The sequence below is a fragment of the Cottoperca gobio genome, chromosome 5 (assembly GCF_900634415.1).
Source record: "Cottoperca gobio chromosome 5, fCotGob3.1, whole genome shotgun sequence".
NCBI lineage: Eukaryota > Metazoa > Chordata > Actinopteri > Perciformes > Bovichtidae > Cottoperca > Cottoperca gobio.
Window position 1 is genome coordinate 11936264 of NC_041359.1, and position 19240 is coordinate 11955503.

The following is a 19240-nucleotide window of genomic DNA, read 5'->3' on the forward strand; positions in this document are numbered from 1 at the left end:
ACCTGTTGCAGACAAAATTATGCTATTTCCATTTTCCCCCTGGAAACAAGTTTTATAAAAACATCTAAGGTCTTTGTAATGTCAATTTATAAGATCAAATGTAAAAGTATTTAATAATGGTCACCGAAATGTGTGTTTGCTTCATGCAGTATGCTATATACTTGAAGATTGTGAAGCCCTCTGGGATAAACCTGTGACGTCAGGCTATATACATAAACTTGACTTAACTTGTCTGTATGAGTGGATTTTAAAGAAAGAGTGAGCGACAGAGAAAGAGATATTCTGTTTTTTGAAAATTGATTAATGATCTTGTGTTGTTACAAGCCCTTGCGACAACACTTCTGTTGAATTTCAAAACTACTCAATAACACTTGTCATCAAATTCTTCGTCAGCGTTCACAATGAAAGCAACTTTATTTTCTTTCTCTACCGTTTCATGTGAGTGTAATTTCAAACAGCACAGCAGTTAACATAAACGACATTGACAAATTGTTCACGGCCGAGATTAAGAGCCCGCTTGTCGTGTTTTGGCTCCATCTATTGACCCATTTATTCACTTATTTAACATATTAAGACGTATCTGAACCTCCAGCACTTGTTTCTGAATAACAGTGTCTACATATACAATATCTAAGCTATAGAGTTCCTTTTGACATTGTTAATGTACATCTGACAATATTGCACAAATCATCTTTAATTTATCACACCGGTTCAGTCAAAGTAAACAGATCTTCTAAATATCTTGTATAATATCAAATTCTACACATAGGGGCTTTAAAAGCATTTTACATGAGCATAACGTATAAAAAGAATCACATGGAAACCTTACAAGAGCGGCAATGAAAATACAGTGAGTGTGTCTCTTGATGAGTTCATCGGCTGCACTCTCGCCTACTGGTTCCCTTGTAAACAGAATAATCCTTCCACTCTGTCCCACCTCACGCCCTCACACTCTCACCCTTATAACCTCCTCACTGATTCACACATGTCCACGTCTCTCCTCAGTGACAGAAGAAAGACGTTTGCGCACAATAAATGGCCTCACACCACTGATGGCTTTTAGCCTCGATACACAGTATGTGAAAATTAGATGATATTTCTGTCACAAACAGTGGATTCTGATGCTTCCACCTGCTACAGTAATACACATACATCATAATACATTTAAATCAGGGCTCACCATATGCTGTTACATTTTTGATTACTCTCCTGTCTCCATTTGTCTGACAATAATGAGATGCTTGGGAGTATTTTCCCAATCTGCCAACTCAATCAACAACTGTAAAGGGATGTGTCAGAGATTAACAGCTGTTGGTTAAGTGACAGAACTGATCTCTGAGTAAGAGTATCTCCTTTTAACATTTATACATATATTAGTTACATACAGTATGTATTATTGTGTGTCAGCAGTCCTGTCTCAACATGTATTTTCATGTCGAATCTCACTCATATTAAAGGGCAACACTGGTCGGCTTAAATCAGCTCCGTAAAAGAAAATGACAGAGAGTATGTAGATGACGCTACATTGGGATACCTACTTCATCACAAATAATTGGGTGGAAATGTGAAAATGTAGCTGAAAACACTTGCTAGTAGTGGAAAGGGCCAGGTGATACATGTACAGTAGAGGTACATTAAAAGGTCGAAATGATTATCACCCAGATAAAATGAAGCTTATTGGATGAAGGAGCTCCAACAATCTTTAGATTCACAGTCCTGTAGCTACAGTTATATAGTTACTAATAGGTGGTTTTACCATTGTCCATGTCCACACATATTTAAAAATGAGCATTAAGTATTTTTTCTTCTAGCACGGATGCTGTTTTCAGCTACAACTAATAGCTAGTTCTATTCAGTCAAATGGTCTCAAATACGTCAAAAAACATACCTTCACATGGGCTGGATTGCACCACACATCTGTAAGGACCATAAGTCTAATCAGTTACTGTGCAGCCGACGTTTGATCCTGGTTTGTAATTCAAAGTGAGGCAATTTTAAATGTTCTTATCCATGCAGCCAGCTTTCATTACATCCTGTGTCCTGGTCCATCTCAAAGCATCAAGCTGGTTGCGCAAACTTCCTGCTTGGTTTACAAGATTCACATAATGCCTTAGTTCCTCTTCATCACATTGTCTGTCCTTAAGGCCACAGAACTAAGCATGTAGATGTAGCACATAATATGATGCTTAACTTAACTATTAGAGATTATTCACATTAAAAGAGGCTTAAGGTTTTAATTCAGGTCAAAAATACAACACGGCATACACTCCTCTTGTACCGCATGTGCTACAGATACAGACTTACTGATTCAAGTTCAACAGGTTTGTGTTGAAAATTGATGAGAAGTCCCTTATCTCAGGCAACATCAACTTCATTTAGTCAGCCAGTGGAAATAAACAAATAAACAATCAGGCTGATTTAAGATGTTTATCCCGTCTCCATGCTGATTTGTCATCCTGCCCTCTCAGAGTGTGTTGGATGGAGGAAATCAGTCAGTCCTTGATGGCGTTTCCTCATCTCTTTCGTCCCTCTGACATCCTGCGATACCATTAAGGCTGACCAGTAATTCCTCGAGCATGAAAAAGTATTTTCCACTCTGTGAACCAGTGGAGTGAAACCTAACAGTTACACAGCAATCCAATTAGTTGCCAAGGGTCACACATCATCATCATCATCGTCATTCTGCCTCAGCCTCCTCTCATGACTTTCTCCTCTCTGGCTCCCTCTTTGAGGAAGCCGACCGACTGGATCCTGACAAAGCACGTACTGTTTCCAGATTTTCCGGAACGCTGTACGAAATTTCTTGATGCGGAAAGCATACACGATGGGATTGACGGCCGAGTTGCCGTGGGTGAGGATGATGGCGATGTAAATGAGGAACATCGGCTTATCACAGGCAGGGCAAAAGAGGGTGATGCAGTTGAGGATGTGAAGAGGGAGCCAGCTGACTGCGAAGAGGAAAAGAACGAGGGCGAGCGACTTGGCTAGCTTGAGCTCCTTGCCAAAGTACCGGCTGGGGTCTGTGTGGCTGGCTGTTACCTACAGAGAGATCAAGGAGAATATCATCAGCGTATACATTTAGCTTTAGTCTATTCAGTTCACATTAAGTCTGTTTTAATAGCAAAATAATTGTATTTTATTTCAAACAAAGCAACCATAAGAAGAGGAAGACCTCACCTTCTTGTTGAGCTGCTTGTGGATCATGTAGAAAATTTCGATGTAGATGGCCAGCATGAGGAGCAGAGGGGGCAGCACCCAGCCAAAGAAGTTGAAGTAGACCATGTAGTCCATGCTGATGACTGTCTCAAACTCACAGGTCACCAAGAGGTCATCAGTGACCAGGGAGCCATTGTCACGGAGAAACTTCAGGTTATTCCAACCCAACATGGGCGTGAGGCCCACTATGATGGACACTAACCAACATAATAACACAGCCGTGCCAGCTCGCCGAGGAGTCACCACCCGCTTGTAGCTATGGCAACAAGAGAGAAGATCTTGATTCAGTCTAATACAATATATAAGTCACTGCAAATGATGTACAATAAATATTCCCTTTGTGAAACTAATAAAACTAGTGATTCTATCTTGGGGTGTTTTTTTTCAAACTGAGATTATTGGCGATTCTGGCTTTGTGTTTCAGTACCAAGCGTCACAGCATTTTAAGTGTCTTGATGTCACCAATTATTCCTGATCTCTGCCCGTGTTTTGGACTACGTCTTTTTGCCTTCTCCCTGTTGGATTTGTTTGCTTTTCTTCTATTGATCACCTGTGGACCAAACCTGTTTCTGGCAAGTAAAGACTGTGTCTGAGTCGTGCTTTTGGGTCCTATTCTTTGTGGTTACTACCCGGCGTTACAATTATGTAACTTTTGTTGAACAGTATCTTCTGTTGCCCAGAGTGACGATTACAGCATAATGACTAAAACATGTATGTGCAACAGTAGCAAAAGCCGAAAGGAGTCATTAAGTAAAACATTTTAATTTGTAAACGAAAGAATGTGTTGTTTCTTTATCACTTCATTCCATTTCATTTATTTATTCAAAAGGACAACGCACATTAATCAACATTTCTGTCTGAGCCATTGTTAACTAATTGGTTAATTTACAACTGCAGTCCTTTGGCAAGATGCTTTGAGGTTTCAAAACCATGTGATAGTTAAAACTTACGCAAGACATAAGACAAAAAGACTACATAAAGACAGCAGCAGTAACAAAGTAAGCATTCCCTCAAAAGTTACATCTCGCTTTAAATAAATACTTCACCCACAGAATGACCCTTTGTATAACAATTACGCCGAGTTACCTGGAATCCTTGAAGAAAACTTCAAAGTTTTCTCTCATGCCTCTATTGTGAACGAAGAATCAGAAATCAGACAAAGTCTTGATGAATTTAAGTAAACGAGGTCCGCGTTTAACAACAGAAAAACTATTTCAAAACATCCATTTATAAACTCACACAACTTGTGAAGTATAATCCAAGTCTCCTTTATCCAGTCGTATGTTCGCTACTTCCCAAACACATGCATCTTTGCTAAAACCTCACTATTTAAAACACTACCACATAAACAGTCTCATGATTGCGCCGCTGCGCTTCTTGTCCGTGCAAGTCTGGACGAGCCCAAATTGTATTGAATTGAACGAAAATGCAAGTGTTTGGGAAGTAGTGAGCATATGACTGGATAAACGGGACTAGGATTATACTGATTGTTAAAAGCGGCCCCCATTTACTTCAATTTATTAACCCTTTCGTTGTTTTTTGATTCTGTGTTCACCATGGATGCATGCGAGAAAAACTAACTTTTCTTCAAGAAGTCAAGGTAAAACGGGTTCAGTAATTGATGTACAAATGATCCTTTTGTAGGTGACGTATTCCCATAAAGCTGCATATTTTGTCCTGTAATTCCCACTCCCACTATTTATCTCTATGTGGGACGTCAGCAGGCGATGTTTCAGTTTGATCTTCTTTCTCTGTAGATCACGGCTGTTTTCACAGAACAAATCAAACGTCAAGCTGACACAAGAAAGACATCTCTGCTGTTCAAAAAACTGTGAGAGTTGTTACCTAACACAACTGTCTGCAGTTCTCTGTTATTGTAATAGTATGACCCTCTTCCTGTCTCTCCCACACAATGGTCTGCTATTGGACAGGTCTGTGAATGAGTCATTGTTGAGCGGACAAGAAACATTCTTGTGGTAAACTAGGCTCTTGATTTTTATAATTCAACCTTGATTTCAAAAGAGTCAGTGCTGACTCAAACAGGCGTGGTTAATAATCTCAGACACTCATTGTTAATCTCACTCTCTCACTCTTGCATGTCAAGAACGTGTTTCTGTCTTCTTATCATGCCTGCTCCCTGACTAACCTCGCTAACACAGAAACACACCAAGATACTGTATGTGCCAGAACCAAGAAGTTATATATTTTTTCCCCTTCATTTGCTTTCTCTTAGTTGCCTTTGCCTTTCACTCTCTGTCACATAAAGCACACACACTTAGGAGTTCAGCCAGGGTGAGTCCGACACAACCACAGGACGTATGAATGAATAACCAAATGATGTTCAAAGAGAGTAGGTATTCTAACATATGACAACAGTTTCTTATCTCGAGTTGTGTATTTAACTCTCTGTCTGGCTGCTTGTAAAGCTTGGCTGCAGGTCTGCATACAGATAAGCTGTTGGTCTGCCAAAAATGACTTACTGCACTCGAATGTCCTCCATCTATCTCTACTTTCCTGGGGGATTTCCATCATCGTCTCACACCTGCTATATCCAATACTCCAGCTAAGCGCACGAGCAATACTCGGGACATTTTAAAATCTCAGACACACCACTCTTATCACAACAGTGTGCTTCCAAACCACCTCCGCCATAAAAAGCAATCAGTGGCTGTTTAACTGTGTCCCTCTAGAGTCCCAGGGGTGGTTTAGGGAGGGGCGATTTTATTTCTGGCTCACAATGTCACTTACAGTAAAATACAACTCACTCTAAAATCTGATGAATATGAAATATCCAGATGGGAGCATCTGGTGAAATTGGACCAGCAGTTAAATTGAAATACATTTTCTCAGATTTAGTGACGCTATAAAAAGTGTTTTCTTTGTGGGGGAGCACCAGACAGCTTTTTCTGCCAATCATGAGGAGAAATAGTGTATGGCGTAATACATAATACGATTCAAACTAACATTTATAATCATTACCAGTACAGTAATTATCCGGTTTTGAATTTGAAAACTGTGAGATATTTAGTGTCCATTACCTTGTAATGTCACTACATCCAGTACTGTGTGATGAAAAGTGCTGAGAAAACCCTGCAGCGTGCTGATTAATAAGAGTTAAGTTGCCAATATTGAGATCATACTACACAATATGCTTTATTTATTGTTCCTGTGTGTCACTGTAACCTGTGTTCATTTCCTCTGAGTGTGAGTGCAGTGTGAGTGCATGTTTCTATGTGTGCCTTGTTTGCCAGCTTGAGAAATTATGCAATCCTTCAACCAGCCACCATGAGCCTATTGACCATTCATGCATTCTGTGCCAGGCTCATTAGCTAAGTTGAAGTGAAAACTTCAGTTTTCAGTAAAGTTTTGGGTAACTGATAACATTTACAGTTTCGAAATCTCTGTCACCGTGGAAAATAAATTCAGTTCACCATCAAGTTAGTGATTAATAAAACCAGATCAGAAGGAGTAAAGAATAGGTACAACATTTATGACCTCCACATGTTTGTTGTGTAGCTCAGCTGGCCTCCCCACAGATAAGACACAAAAGTATCAAATATATATATCATATATATAATATGTAAATAGAATATTTCTTTCTTCTTTGCACACCAAGATAATATTAATTCATATATCTATCTAACTAACTTCTATGGTGGGTTTGTTTGCTGTTAAAATACATATTCAGACTTTAAAAAATCATGTTAATAAAATCATAAAGCCTACTTATTTTTAGAAAATATTAAAAAATCAAACTATCTTTGTTGTTTGTTAATAATATATGTTTGATAAGTCTAGTACTGTGTTTTAGTTTGCAGCTTTTATATGGGATACAGTAATGTGTTGGGATGTACACTTAAATATGAATAAATAATGAATTAATAAGTGTAAATATAATTTCAACTTATATTAAAAACTGACTTTTATCACTGAGACACTACAATTTCCAGTAGAGATATTGTAGAGACGACAAAGCCGATTAATGCATCCCTACATTAAGGTTACTGGAAAGTAATTCAAATGATTAGACACACCTTTACACTAGGCTGCATAATACAGTCTATTTCTGGTTGGAGCTGAAATTAAACAAAAGCTGCATGGTAGTGGGCAGGACAACTACCAAGCGAGAAGCAGTCCAGACACAAAGGCTTCTATAAAAGAGACAATATATTGTAAACTAGAAGAATCTAGAAGAATTCACCTTTAGGCCTACCTCATGGGTATTTTGACTCTCAGATAGCGGTCGATGGCGATGGCCAGGAGCGCCAGGAATTGAACTTTGAGTGAGGACGAGCACTGTGCAGGCGACCAGCAAGCAACTGTAAAAGTGCGTCTGGAGTCCGATGCTGATGGTTATGGCGAGGGGGATGACAAGAGCGCCGACCGCAATGTCAGCCAAGGCCAGTGAGACGATGAAACAAAACGTGGTATCTCTCAGAGACCGGTTAATACGCACAGCCCAGACCACCATCACGTTACCGATGACCGACGAGACGGCGATCACCACCTCCATCCCGATGTAGAGGGCTTTAGAAGAAGGCAGAGCCGAAGGCATGTTTACGGATGCTGCTGGCAGAGTGTGCGCTCAGCGGAGAAACAACCTGAACACGTCGAGGGAGTTCCCTGTTTGAGTTTGTGAACACCGACTGAGACACCCTGACTCAGGTTTCGCATGTTTTACGTCCCCACAGAGGTAGAAGTAGTGTCTGATGCTCTGAATTGTTTTAGGATCCGATCCATGACATCGACCTGCGCGCAAGACGCACAACTTGGTCTCCATGCGGTCCGAGGCGTGGATTCCGATAATGAAGTGCACCCTGCCGTCCTGCTGACAGAGGTGGCTGGACGGGACCCAGAATATCAAATGAGTCAAGCTTTCAATGTCAGGAAATGTTTAAAATATATCCGGGGGGAACAGAACTAGTCTCATTTACTGCTTTAAATAATTGCGCAATCAGCTCTTCCACCGGGATCCAAGCGTTTTTCTCCCTGGTGTAATTGTTTCATGTGAAATGACTCCAGTTTATATAAACCTATGTCACTCAGGGAGTTCAGATTATTTTTTAAAAGCCCCTTATCTTCTTTCTGCAAAGTCACATGAGTGACTGAAAGCTCGCCTCTATGGAAGTGAACACACTGAGGAGGAGTACATCAAACATTAATTCATATGATGCCATTGTCAAAGATGCACTAACTTGGTGGAATGCAAATGTCACAAATGTTTCCACATGCTTTCATCAGTTAGACTCACCTTTATGCAATAAAAACATTTATTTAGATTTTAAGGCTCCCAAGAAATGTGGTTATAAAGGGAGATTTAACCATCACTGTGCGTTATATCCCGGATGCTTTTCCTCTGTGTGACTGTAGTTGCTGGCTAAAGTGAAGAGTGGGTTAAAATGATAAGCCTGTGAAGCTTTGACACTGAGGATGTACAGAGAGGAAGCTGCTTGAAGACAAATGGTTACATGCTTTGGAGGGAGACCATAAAACAATACAGGACAACATCAGCTTGCTATCAGTGGAAAACAGCAGGATGAGCTGCAAGACAGATGTACACAATCAAACCTATATACATGCAAATTAGACTCATAAACAAGCAGCGTGTAAAGGCATGATTTTGCATAAAGATAGGAAGCATATAGACATACTGTTGACACAGATACAGTATGCCTTCATCTGCTTTGCATATAATTGCACATGGCACTGCAGTCTTTGGACAAACTTATTGGATAAACTTCTATCTGGTAAAAATACAGACCAACACTCTGACGACTTGTTCAGAGATAGAAAATGATGGACGTCAAGGCCTTTTTCTCTCCCCTCGAATACAGCAAAGGTATTAGAAGGATTTATGTCCGTCATCATTCACTCGTCTGAAACTCCTCTCTGACTTCCATCAAGCCTTTAAGATCATTTCCACCGCACTTAGTCCAAACCAGGGACACTCAACTCATGGACATCTGAGCCAAATGTTCAACGATTTTTAACAACCTCTTCCTGATGAGTAGATATTACAATTCATACCTGATTTGAAAATCAATTCACAGAAAAACAATGAGGTAATCTTTTGGCTTTTTGAAGAAAAGGTGTACTCACCCTTTTCACCATCAAAAGGGCAAGAAGTTGGCTAAATTGGTGTAAAATACTTCATATATTATTTCATTATATTCATTCATATACATATGTGTGTGTGTGCTTTTAGTTGTTTATGTGTATGATTGATGTTAAGACTGATGTGGCATGTTGTTGGGGAAGTATGTGTGTGTGTGTGTGCGTGTGTGCATGTGTGCGTGCGTGAGTGAAGAAATGAAAATACAGTGTCACAGCAGAAATACCACAAACACGCTCATAGAGCATACTGTAAGCTTGTGTACAACAGCACTGCATGAGGTAACAAGGGAGTCCAAACAGAAACAGGGATCAACAGTAATCCCAGGAGTGTCACAAAGTATCTGGAAACTGCTTTAATTAAGACAGATGGAGGCGAGGGCTATTTTTCACAACGGCCCCCTTTAGCTTCAGACTGTCACCTCGAGTCTGTGTCCCCACCGCAGACAGACAGCAGGTGCAGGTAGGCAGCATGAGAGCACAGGCTGGAGGAGACTGTGTGTCTGGAGCGGACCACAGATTTAGAAAAGTCTTTATTAGTTGCAGTGACACATTAAACTATAAATCTCCTGTCATTTACTTTAATTTAAGCCCAAGCAACTGAGCAGAGGTCAAGAGAGGTAAAAAGAAAAAAACTATGCACTGTAAATGAAGAAGTTTATTATTTATTTTCACCTTGTTTTGTATAGCATTACCCTACCAGACTCAGAGCAGCGATGCTCTCACACACTTCAAACTGCAGGCAGTACCGTAGTGCAGGGCAATTTCATTGGACTGAAGGCTAATGTGAGATTAATGCAAGTATGGAGGCCAAGCAGGTCCATAAACATTGAAACTGGTGAGGCAGGATTATTACTTCTCTGTCTTATTGCCTCATAACATTGCATTCATTAACATCTGTAATACAGCATTTTTTCTCATTAACTTTACTCCACAATTGCAATCAAACAGTTGTTTACGACTGTACAACTCGCCCACAGTGTGCATAAAGGAGACAGAAACCATGGTGAAACTAGAAAATGAGTCCATTGTTAGTGCTGTTAACTAAGATGCTGACTGTGCATTATGTTTATACAGCATGCATACACCTGACTTGACTCATCAAACTGAATCACCCAATTATGTCACTTTCTGATAAAGTCTGAAGAGTGGCTTCACGCAGCAGTACCTCCTGGTTGTTTTAGTGAACAATAAAAAGAGTGTCATCTTTTCTTAAGTAAAATGAGCAACTGACTTTTCTTTGTGTTACTAGCTACAGTTTGTCATGTCAAACAGCTGATCACCTGTTTTCTATGCACTGCTCATCAATTTTGTATCTGAAAGCAACTTTTCTTCTCTTGTCTTTCTAAGAAATGAACCCTTTACAGGCCTACTGGATGTTTTCCAGCTTGCATTGAGGTCCATTGTGGTGAATCTGTGCGCCGGCTGCTGAAGCATGAGAATTTAGAGAGAGAACGTGCAGCTCCTCATCAACCCTCTCCAGCCCTGCAACAATGGAGGGAACTGTTCAGACACTTTACTGTCGAGGTGAGCCTCATATTACATGCGCTTCTTTCGCTACAGGATACAACACGATATTAGAAGTTGAAACCTGTAATCTGTGCAATGATTAAAATTGATGATCCTCTCATCATGGTGACTGAAGATTTCAAGCAATACAGCACAATGTTGATATCTTTTTACTTTGTTTTACTCTTGTTAAATTAAGCTTTAAAATAGTGTGGTCTGTGCAGATAAGATGAAAAACAAACATCATATATGTCTCACCACCTAACCAAAACAATTTAAAAAAAACTAAGCAATCCATATATTATAATAATAATAATAATAATATAATATATATATAATAATAATATATAATGATTATTATTATAATCATTATTATCTTTATTGGTATAGCACCTTTCATAGAAGAATTGCAGCCCACAGCTAAAACATAAAACATAAAGATGAGTACAAAATTAGACAGAATAAGAGCATTTCAGTACAGTACAATAATCACAGTGTTGATGTAAATGAGTTTGAAATAGCATTAGAAAAATAGTATGAAATAGCAGAATAAAAATGGTATAAAATAACATTGGAAATCATGCCAAGTTTCCCTATCTGTGCCGGGAAAACTGTCAGAGCCATATTTTGAAAGCATGAAATCAACAATGGGCCCCTGTGGCCTTTCAACTGGTTTACTCCCTTTGACTTTTTACGTTACTATAGAAAACTTGACAGAGATACATTTGCGATGCAATCTGTTTGTATGTGAAATTAGAAGTAAGGTAAAATTATCACGATCTAAACAACTGAGTTTGGTATTTCCAGATTGTTTTGCCCCTCCATAAATACTAGGTTCATATATTTCCAGAAATGCAACAAAATAATGTCTTTGTTTTTTACTTTCAAAAGCTCCCCCAAAACCATAATTAATGTTTTACAACAGCTTTTACAGGCTGACTAGTACTCGTCATGAAGACTAAACTGATCTTGATGTGTAAATTCAGCAGAGTGCCCCTTTAAAGTCAATTTGAGATTGCTGAGATTGATGCATGTTCAAACACGGTTCTTGAACTATTCGTGAAATTATACTGGAATCAGTGTTATACTGTAAGTGTTGGGGTTGTCAAGTTACCTTTAATTTAGTAGTGCATGTAAGGTTTTTCTGTTTGATTCTAAAAAACAAATTCAAAATCAAAAAGGTTATGGAAGCCAAATAATTTCATTATGGGTCCAACCGTCAGATGTTCCCGTCAGTATCTCCCTACTGAATCAACAGCAACAAGCTAACATCACCATGATGTACCATAACCATTATTTAAACTATATATTGATATATCAGTTATAAAAAATCTATATAATTAGGGTTACAGATTTCTTTTTAAATCTTTTAAATGCCTGCCTTCTTTTTTGTGGCATTACCAGGAGATGGTCTGATCAACCTCAACAGCTGTTAAGAAGACTAAGTGCTAAATCACTGTTTATTTAATCATGATACAAACCTCCTTAGACAGACAGTAGTGTGAGTAGGTAAAGACTGAAGTGTGATTATTTATTAATTAAGTTGCCATTCAAATAACTGATCTTCTGCCACCTCTGCAAAACTTTGAGGAAGGTGGTTTGCATGAATCGCATAGCGGAAGAATCGCACAGAACAACTACTTTCTGTGCTCACAGTAGCCTTTCACAACTTTGTAATGTGGTGTTATTACAGAATTCTTGAAACATCGCTGTTCCCATGAAACACTGAATCAACGTCTCTGTCACATCAATCATCAGGAGGCCGTCTAATAGATTCTTTAGTCACTTCTGGACACTGTGCACGATGCTAATTGGTTCGGGTACACTGAGCAAAGAAGACAGTATGTTAGTATGCAGTATGTTAGTATGCAGTACATTCAGATTGAATATAGTATGCAGTATGTTAGTATGCAGTATGTTAATATGCAGTACATTCAGATTGAATATAGTATGCAGCATGTTAGTATGCAGTTTGTTAGTATGCAGTACATACAGATTGAATAGAGTATGCAGTATGTTAGTATGTAGTTTGTTAGTATGCAGTATGTTAGTATGCAGTTTGTTAGTATGCAGTACATTCAGATTGAATATAGTATGCAGTATGTTAGTATGCAGTATGTTAATATGCAGTACATTCAGATTGAATATAGTATGCAGCATGTTAGTATGCAGTTTGTTAGTATGCAGTACATACAGATTGAATAGAGTATGCAGTATGTTAGTATGTAGTTTGTTAGTATGCAGTATGTTAGTATGCAGTATGTTAGTATGCAGTACATTCAGATTGAATATAGTATGCAGTATGTTAGTATGCAGTATGTTAATATGCAGTACATTCAGATTGAATATAGTATGCAGCATGTTAGTATGCAGTTTGTTAGTATGCAGTACATACAGATTGAATAGAGTATGCAGTATGTTAGTATGTAGTTTGTTAGTATGCAGTATGTTAGTATGCAGTTTGTTAGTATGCAGTACATACAAATTGAATAGAGTATGCAGTATGTTAGTATGTAGTTTGTTAGTATGCAGTATGTTAGTATGCAGTACATACAGATTGAATATAGTATGCAGCATGTTAGTATGTAGTACATACAGATTGAATATAGTATGCAGCATGTTAGTATGTAGTACATACAGATTGAATATAGTATGCAGCATGTTAGTATGTAGTACATACAGATTGAATATAGTATGCAGCATGTTAGTATGTAGTACATACAGATTGAATATAGTATGCAGCATGTTAGTATGTAGTACAGGGGTCGGGAACCTTTTTGGCTGGGAGAGCTATAAAAGCCAAATATTTTTTTTATGTATTTCTTTGAGAGCCATATAAATTTGAATGTAACTTTATGCGTGCATTTTTTAATATAACACGTCTCCGAGTAATAATAGAGGTATCAGTGTTTCATTGAACAGGTGCTCTTTTATTAAATAAACTAAACGCTTACGTTATTTATCTCATTTATGTGCACGTTTCAGTGTTTACTGCACGGTTGTCAAACTCAAGGCAATTATATCCGGCCCGCGAGAAAATATCATATGTCTGTCATAACTGGCCCGCCAGTTTTGGTAATTAAATCAATGCATGGCACAACCACGGGAAAATTCATTTGAGGAAGAATCTAAATATGTGAATGAAATGAAAGTTTTTGGAAAGCAAAGAGGAAAGACACCACAGATCTCTGGGACGATGTGAGCTGGACTGTTTGTGCGACATAACGAAGCATCTCACTGTTAAACCTGCAGCTTCAGGGCCGTGTGATCACAGACATGTATGATGCCAAGCTGCCTGTGGGAGACTCAGATGCAGAAGGACACTTTGGTAACTACGTGTTTCCAAACACTGACAAACATCTCCACCGCTGTGTTCCCGACAGCATTCTGCTGATAAACCTGAGCGTATTTGCTGACTTTGCTGCTCAGATATTTTAATTGAACTGCTCAGCAATCCGTCTGCAGTTGACTTAAATATGTTCCATATCTTTTTGCACTTTATGTGTACCCTGTTCAATAAATGTGGACCGTGTTTGGCCCTTGACATAGTCCCAGTTTTTAATGTTGGCCCTCTCTGTGATTGAGTTTGACACCCCCGGTCTACTGCTTGCTTTGCGCAGTTTCTCCTCTGCTCGGTTTCGCGAAGGGCGGGGCTCCGCCCTCTACACACACACACGTGTGAACACACCTTCACCTACAGTCAGAGACGGAGCGGAGGAAAGAGAGGGGAGAACTAAAAACAAATCTGCTGCTAAATGTTTTACTTTAAAATGACACCGTACAATTATTTATTACTTGTTAATCATGTTAAAAAATGTCAGCTCAAAATTGTCTGCGAGCCATATCACATTATCGAAAGAGCAGTAGGTTCCCGACCCCTGATGTAGTACATACATATTGAATATAGTATGCAGTATGTTAGTATGCAGTACATCCAGATTGAATATAGTATGCAGTATGTAGTACATACAGATTGAATATAGTATGCAGCATGTTAGTATGCAGTACATACAGATTGAATATAGTATGCAGCATTTTAGTATGTAGTATATACAGATTGAATATAGTATGCAGCATGTTAGTATGTAGTACATACAGATTGAATATAGTATGCAGCATGTTAGTATGCAGCATGTTAGTATGCAGTACATACAGATTGAATATAGTATGCAGCATTTTAGTATGTAGTATATACAGATTGAATATAGTATGCAGCATGTTAGTATGTAGTACATACAGATTGAATATAGTATGCAGCATGTTAGTATGCAGTACATACAGATTGAATATAGTATGCAGCATGTTAGTATGTAGTATATACAGATTGAATATAGTATGCAGCATGTTAGTATGTAGTACATACAGATTGAATATAGTATGCAGCTTGTTAGTATGTAGTACATACAGATTGAATATAGTATGCAGCATGTTAGTATGCAGTACATACAGATTGAATATAGTATGCAGCATGTTAGTATGTAGTATATACAGATTGAATATAGTATGCAGCATGTTAGTATGTAGTACATACATATTGAATATAGTATGCAGCGTGTTAGTATGTAGTACATACAGATTGAATATAGTATGCAGCATGTTAGTATGTAGTACATACATATTGAATATAGTATGCAGCGTGTTAGTATGTAGTACATACATATTGAATATAGTATGCAGCGTGTTAGTATGTAGTACATACAGATTGAATATAGTATGCAGCATGTTAGTATGCAGCATGTTAGTATGGGTTTCCTACATAGCCAGTATCACCCTTGGGACACAACATTTCATGTGAGGCTGGTCGGCCTATTCAGGCTTTGGCCAGCTCTCACTTCTCTTGATAAAGCCAGTTTATTTTATGGGTAAGGGATGGATGGAAAAGTGCCAAAAGCTATAAATCAAACACTTCTCCTTCAGGATAATCATCACATGGCCTCTCCTGTGTGTTGCATCAGTGGGTAACAAAACCACTCTGTGTGATTTCAATTCTTCCTCCAATGTCTTCCCAACAACTATAAACTAACAGATGTTCGACTATTAGGTGGTTCTTCAAGGTGTTTTTCTTCAAAAAGTCAATATATTACCCTCCCCTCTTTTCATATCTTTTAGTTGTCATTTTACTGCATAACTTTTCCATGGAAAGAGAGCTTGCCAGTTCTTTCAGCTACTAACTGAATGTTTTTATATCACTTGTAGAAATAAAATTAAAAACATTCCTAAGTTAGAAATAGTAGGACACAACAAAATATGATCTTCCACTTTTTTCCAAAAATCGAATTGAATGATGACAGCAACTGCTAAAAAAATATATTTCCAGAGAAAGACAGTTCTATTGTGGCTGTGCAGAAAGCCAAGGACATAAGGGGATCTCTCCTCGTTTGTTTTCAAACCTCTTTTCACTTTTTCCACTCTTTAGGTTGCTGACACATTTTTACTACAGCACTTCATCTCGTGGGAATCTTTAAAAGAAGTTTCTCAAGTACGTGACCTTCACTGTTGCAGGGATGCCCATAGCAAACGTTGTGCAATATTACAGGAGAGGATTAAGAGGGCAGGTGGAAGCATCAAGCTGGATTCAAGTGAAGATGGAGAGGAGATTGAAAATGTCAAGGATGGGAAGAGCGAATTGGTTCATGCCAGATGGTGAGTGAAGGGATCATTAACAACAGATGCCCTAACCTTAACACTCACTGCATACAAGACTGTAGCGCTACAATAACTGAACAACTCAATTCACTTAAATAAATTATTTAATTTGGGAACAAAAATACTTTATTTTCATTAGAGTTATGGTCCATAAAACACTGGCATGGCAGGTGCGTGCTAAGTATTAGAAAGAATGCATAAATAAATATTCAGTGATGTGTGAATGTTTGAGGCAGGGGAGGCTTGATAATCCTGAGAGGAATGTCTACTGCTCACCTGATAGAAATGTTTATACCAAAACATTACATACATGAAACTCCTCACAGTACAGCTGTGTTTTATATTTAGCATGATTTTATTCATTTTAAGCAAGAGGTCATAGCTGTAATGTTGTACTGCATGATATTCAAAGGTGTTTCTAATAAGTCTCCCTAATAAGGCTAACATCATGGTTCTGAAACAGTTTCAAGTCAAGTCAATTTTATTTATAAAGCCCAATATTACAATTCACAAAATTGCCTCAAGGGGCTTTACAATCTGTGTAGCATATGACACGTCTGTGACTCCCCAAAAAAACCTCTTTAACAGGAAAAACATTGAGGAAACCCGAGAATGAGCAATTAAGGACGGATCCATGTCCGAGGATGGACAGATGTGCAATAGGTCTTGTGTGTACAGAATAACTAACGTATTAAAATTACAGTATAGACAATCCACACAACAAAGATTATACATAGAATATAAAACATATATAAAGAAAATGCATCGGCGAGAATGTCAAGCAGCTTCCACGTGTCGCCCGAGGAAACCTGAAAAGACGGCAGGCTGCGCAAACACACAGCAAGAGGGGGAGAGGCTGAATCTCCTGGAGGACGAAGAACCAGATTTAAACATGTGGAATGAGGCACCGACAGCCCAGGGAGGGAGAGAAGGTCCCAGAACGGCTGAGAAGCCAGAGAATAAGATGGACAGGGGAGATAAAGAGAGGATGGAGAGAGGCACACAGCTGTGCATGTGGGACACAAACAAAAGAGGGATATTGAGATGCAGTGGGCTTTCAGAAAGTTTACAGAGTGTCCCAACAATGCGTACTCCTTTCCCACTATTCATCTGTATTCACTGCTGGAGATAGGTTATATATATATACACGAAAGCACATACATGAAAGTACCTGTGCAGTATTTCCTCCTCAGAGATTTGAAGAGGCAACCAGCTGGTTTAAAGTATTACTGAGGTGATTTTACCTTCTTTCAAGTTTCACTGTTCACTGTTAGTATCCACTTCAAATGTAGTTCTAAATAAATGTCTGGTGAGATATCCAGAACGGCACTATGCTTGTGATGATGAAATGTTTGGCAAACATAATTACATGGGGGAGATAAGGAAACATTTTTTCGTTAGATGTTAAGTTGTACATCCTTTTATGTTGTCTAAATCTGGAGACACGGTTAATCAAACATAACTGAAATGATTCCAGTAAGATAAAAAACTTAATTAATAATGCATGAGTTTAAAAGAGAAGAACGGGACATTTGTAGCATGTTTAGATCTTGCTTAAGTCTTACACAATCAGTGCATTCTTGAGATTAGATACAGAAGTCCTGAAGGGTTTTGGATAGTTTGGGATTGGATTGAAAGAACCTCAACAGTTTATTGTTGCAATACAACCCTGATAAATCAACCCTCGCTTGATTTATTACCTCAGTAAACATTTTCCTGACAAGTCTATGGCCTCAATCACCAGTTTCAAGTCTTTTTTAAGTGTGGGTCTCCAGGTTCGACCGGAGGGCCTGGTTCTTAGCTACAATAAGGACCAGGTGTGTGAGGTAGTTTGAGGGTGATTTGGGGCATTTGTGTGGAGGTTTTTCGAAATAATTAAATATTTCAACATGTTTATATTTCTTGGAACTTTAATACAGCATGATGTTCATTTTGTAAACTATGCTCCCATTATGGGTAAAATAGATGACAAAGCAGGAGGAGCTTTATGGCGGGGTTAACATGGCGTTGTCGGTGCTCTCCGTGTTTTTCTCTTAAAACTTCCGGTGAATGTTATCAGTTCAAAGTTAATTGTAACATTTTAGTCATCTAAAAATGTATGTTTCTGCATTTTGTTCTACTTTGTTTCACCCTCTCGTGTCACTTCTTGTTGCAAAAAAACAAGATGGCGACCGCAAAAATGCCAAACATGAGGCTTCAATAGGGAGAGGAAAAGTCAAAAGTCATCATCTGGGAACCATGAATGTCTGTTCAAAATGTTGTCTCAATGCCTCTGAAAGATGTCAAGATATTTCTCTGAATAAGAGAAAACTCTGACTGGTGGTGCTGTAGATTGATTTTCAGGGGATCACCGGAGTTATCAGGAATCTGTCTATATGTATATGTACCATGAATAGCTGTTCATCCATAGAAATCCATCCCATAGTTGTTTCACCAAACAACCAAACATGTCAAGTTCATTGTGGTCCTAAAGGAAAAGTCAGTTGGAGCCTAGTTTTATTCTAGTAATAATGTTTATGTTGTAATACCATTTAGCTTTCTTGACTTCAAAACCACCAGCTGACTGCATGTCTTTCCTCCGTGTTTCATCAGGGTGCGCCGTTTTCCTCCCACTGTCCAAAGATATGCAGTTTAAACTGGAAACTCTTAATCACCCGTAGGTGTGAATGTGCTTGTCTGTTTATGTTTGTGTAAGCCCCGTAGTGGATAGCAAGCTGTCCAATGCATGTTGGGATAGACTTCAGCACCCCACAAACAG

At 38.6% G+C, this 19240-nt stretch overlaps 1 protein-coding gene across 1 annotated transcript; it reads right to left on the reverse strand.

Moving 5' to 3' along the window:
• Nucleotides 1-489: 489 nt before the first annotated feature.
• On the reverse strand, nucleotides 490-8165 carry LOC115008362 (adenosine receptor A1-like). The gene is given in 4 exon segments (XM_029431928.1): nucleotides 490-3039; nucleotides 3178-3472; nucleotides 7430-7485; nucleotides 7487-8165. Coding segments are annotated over 4 exon segments (1020 nt in total). The 5' UTR covers nucleotides 7772-8165; the 3' UTR covers nucleotides 490-2655.
• Between the last annotated feature and the right edge of the window lie 11075 nt (nucleotides 8166-19240).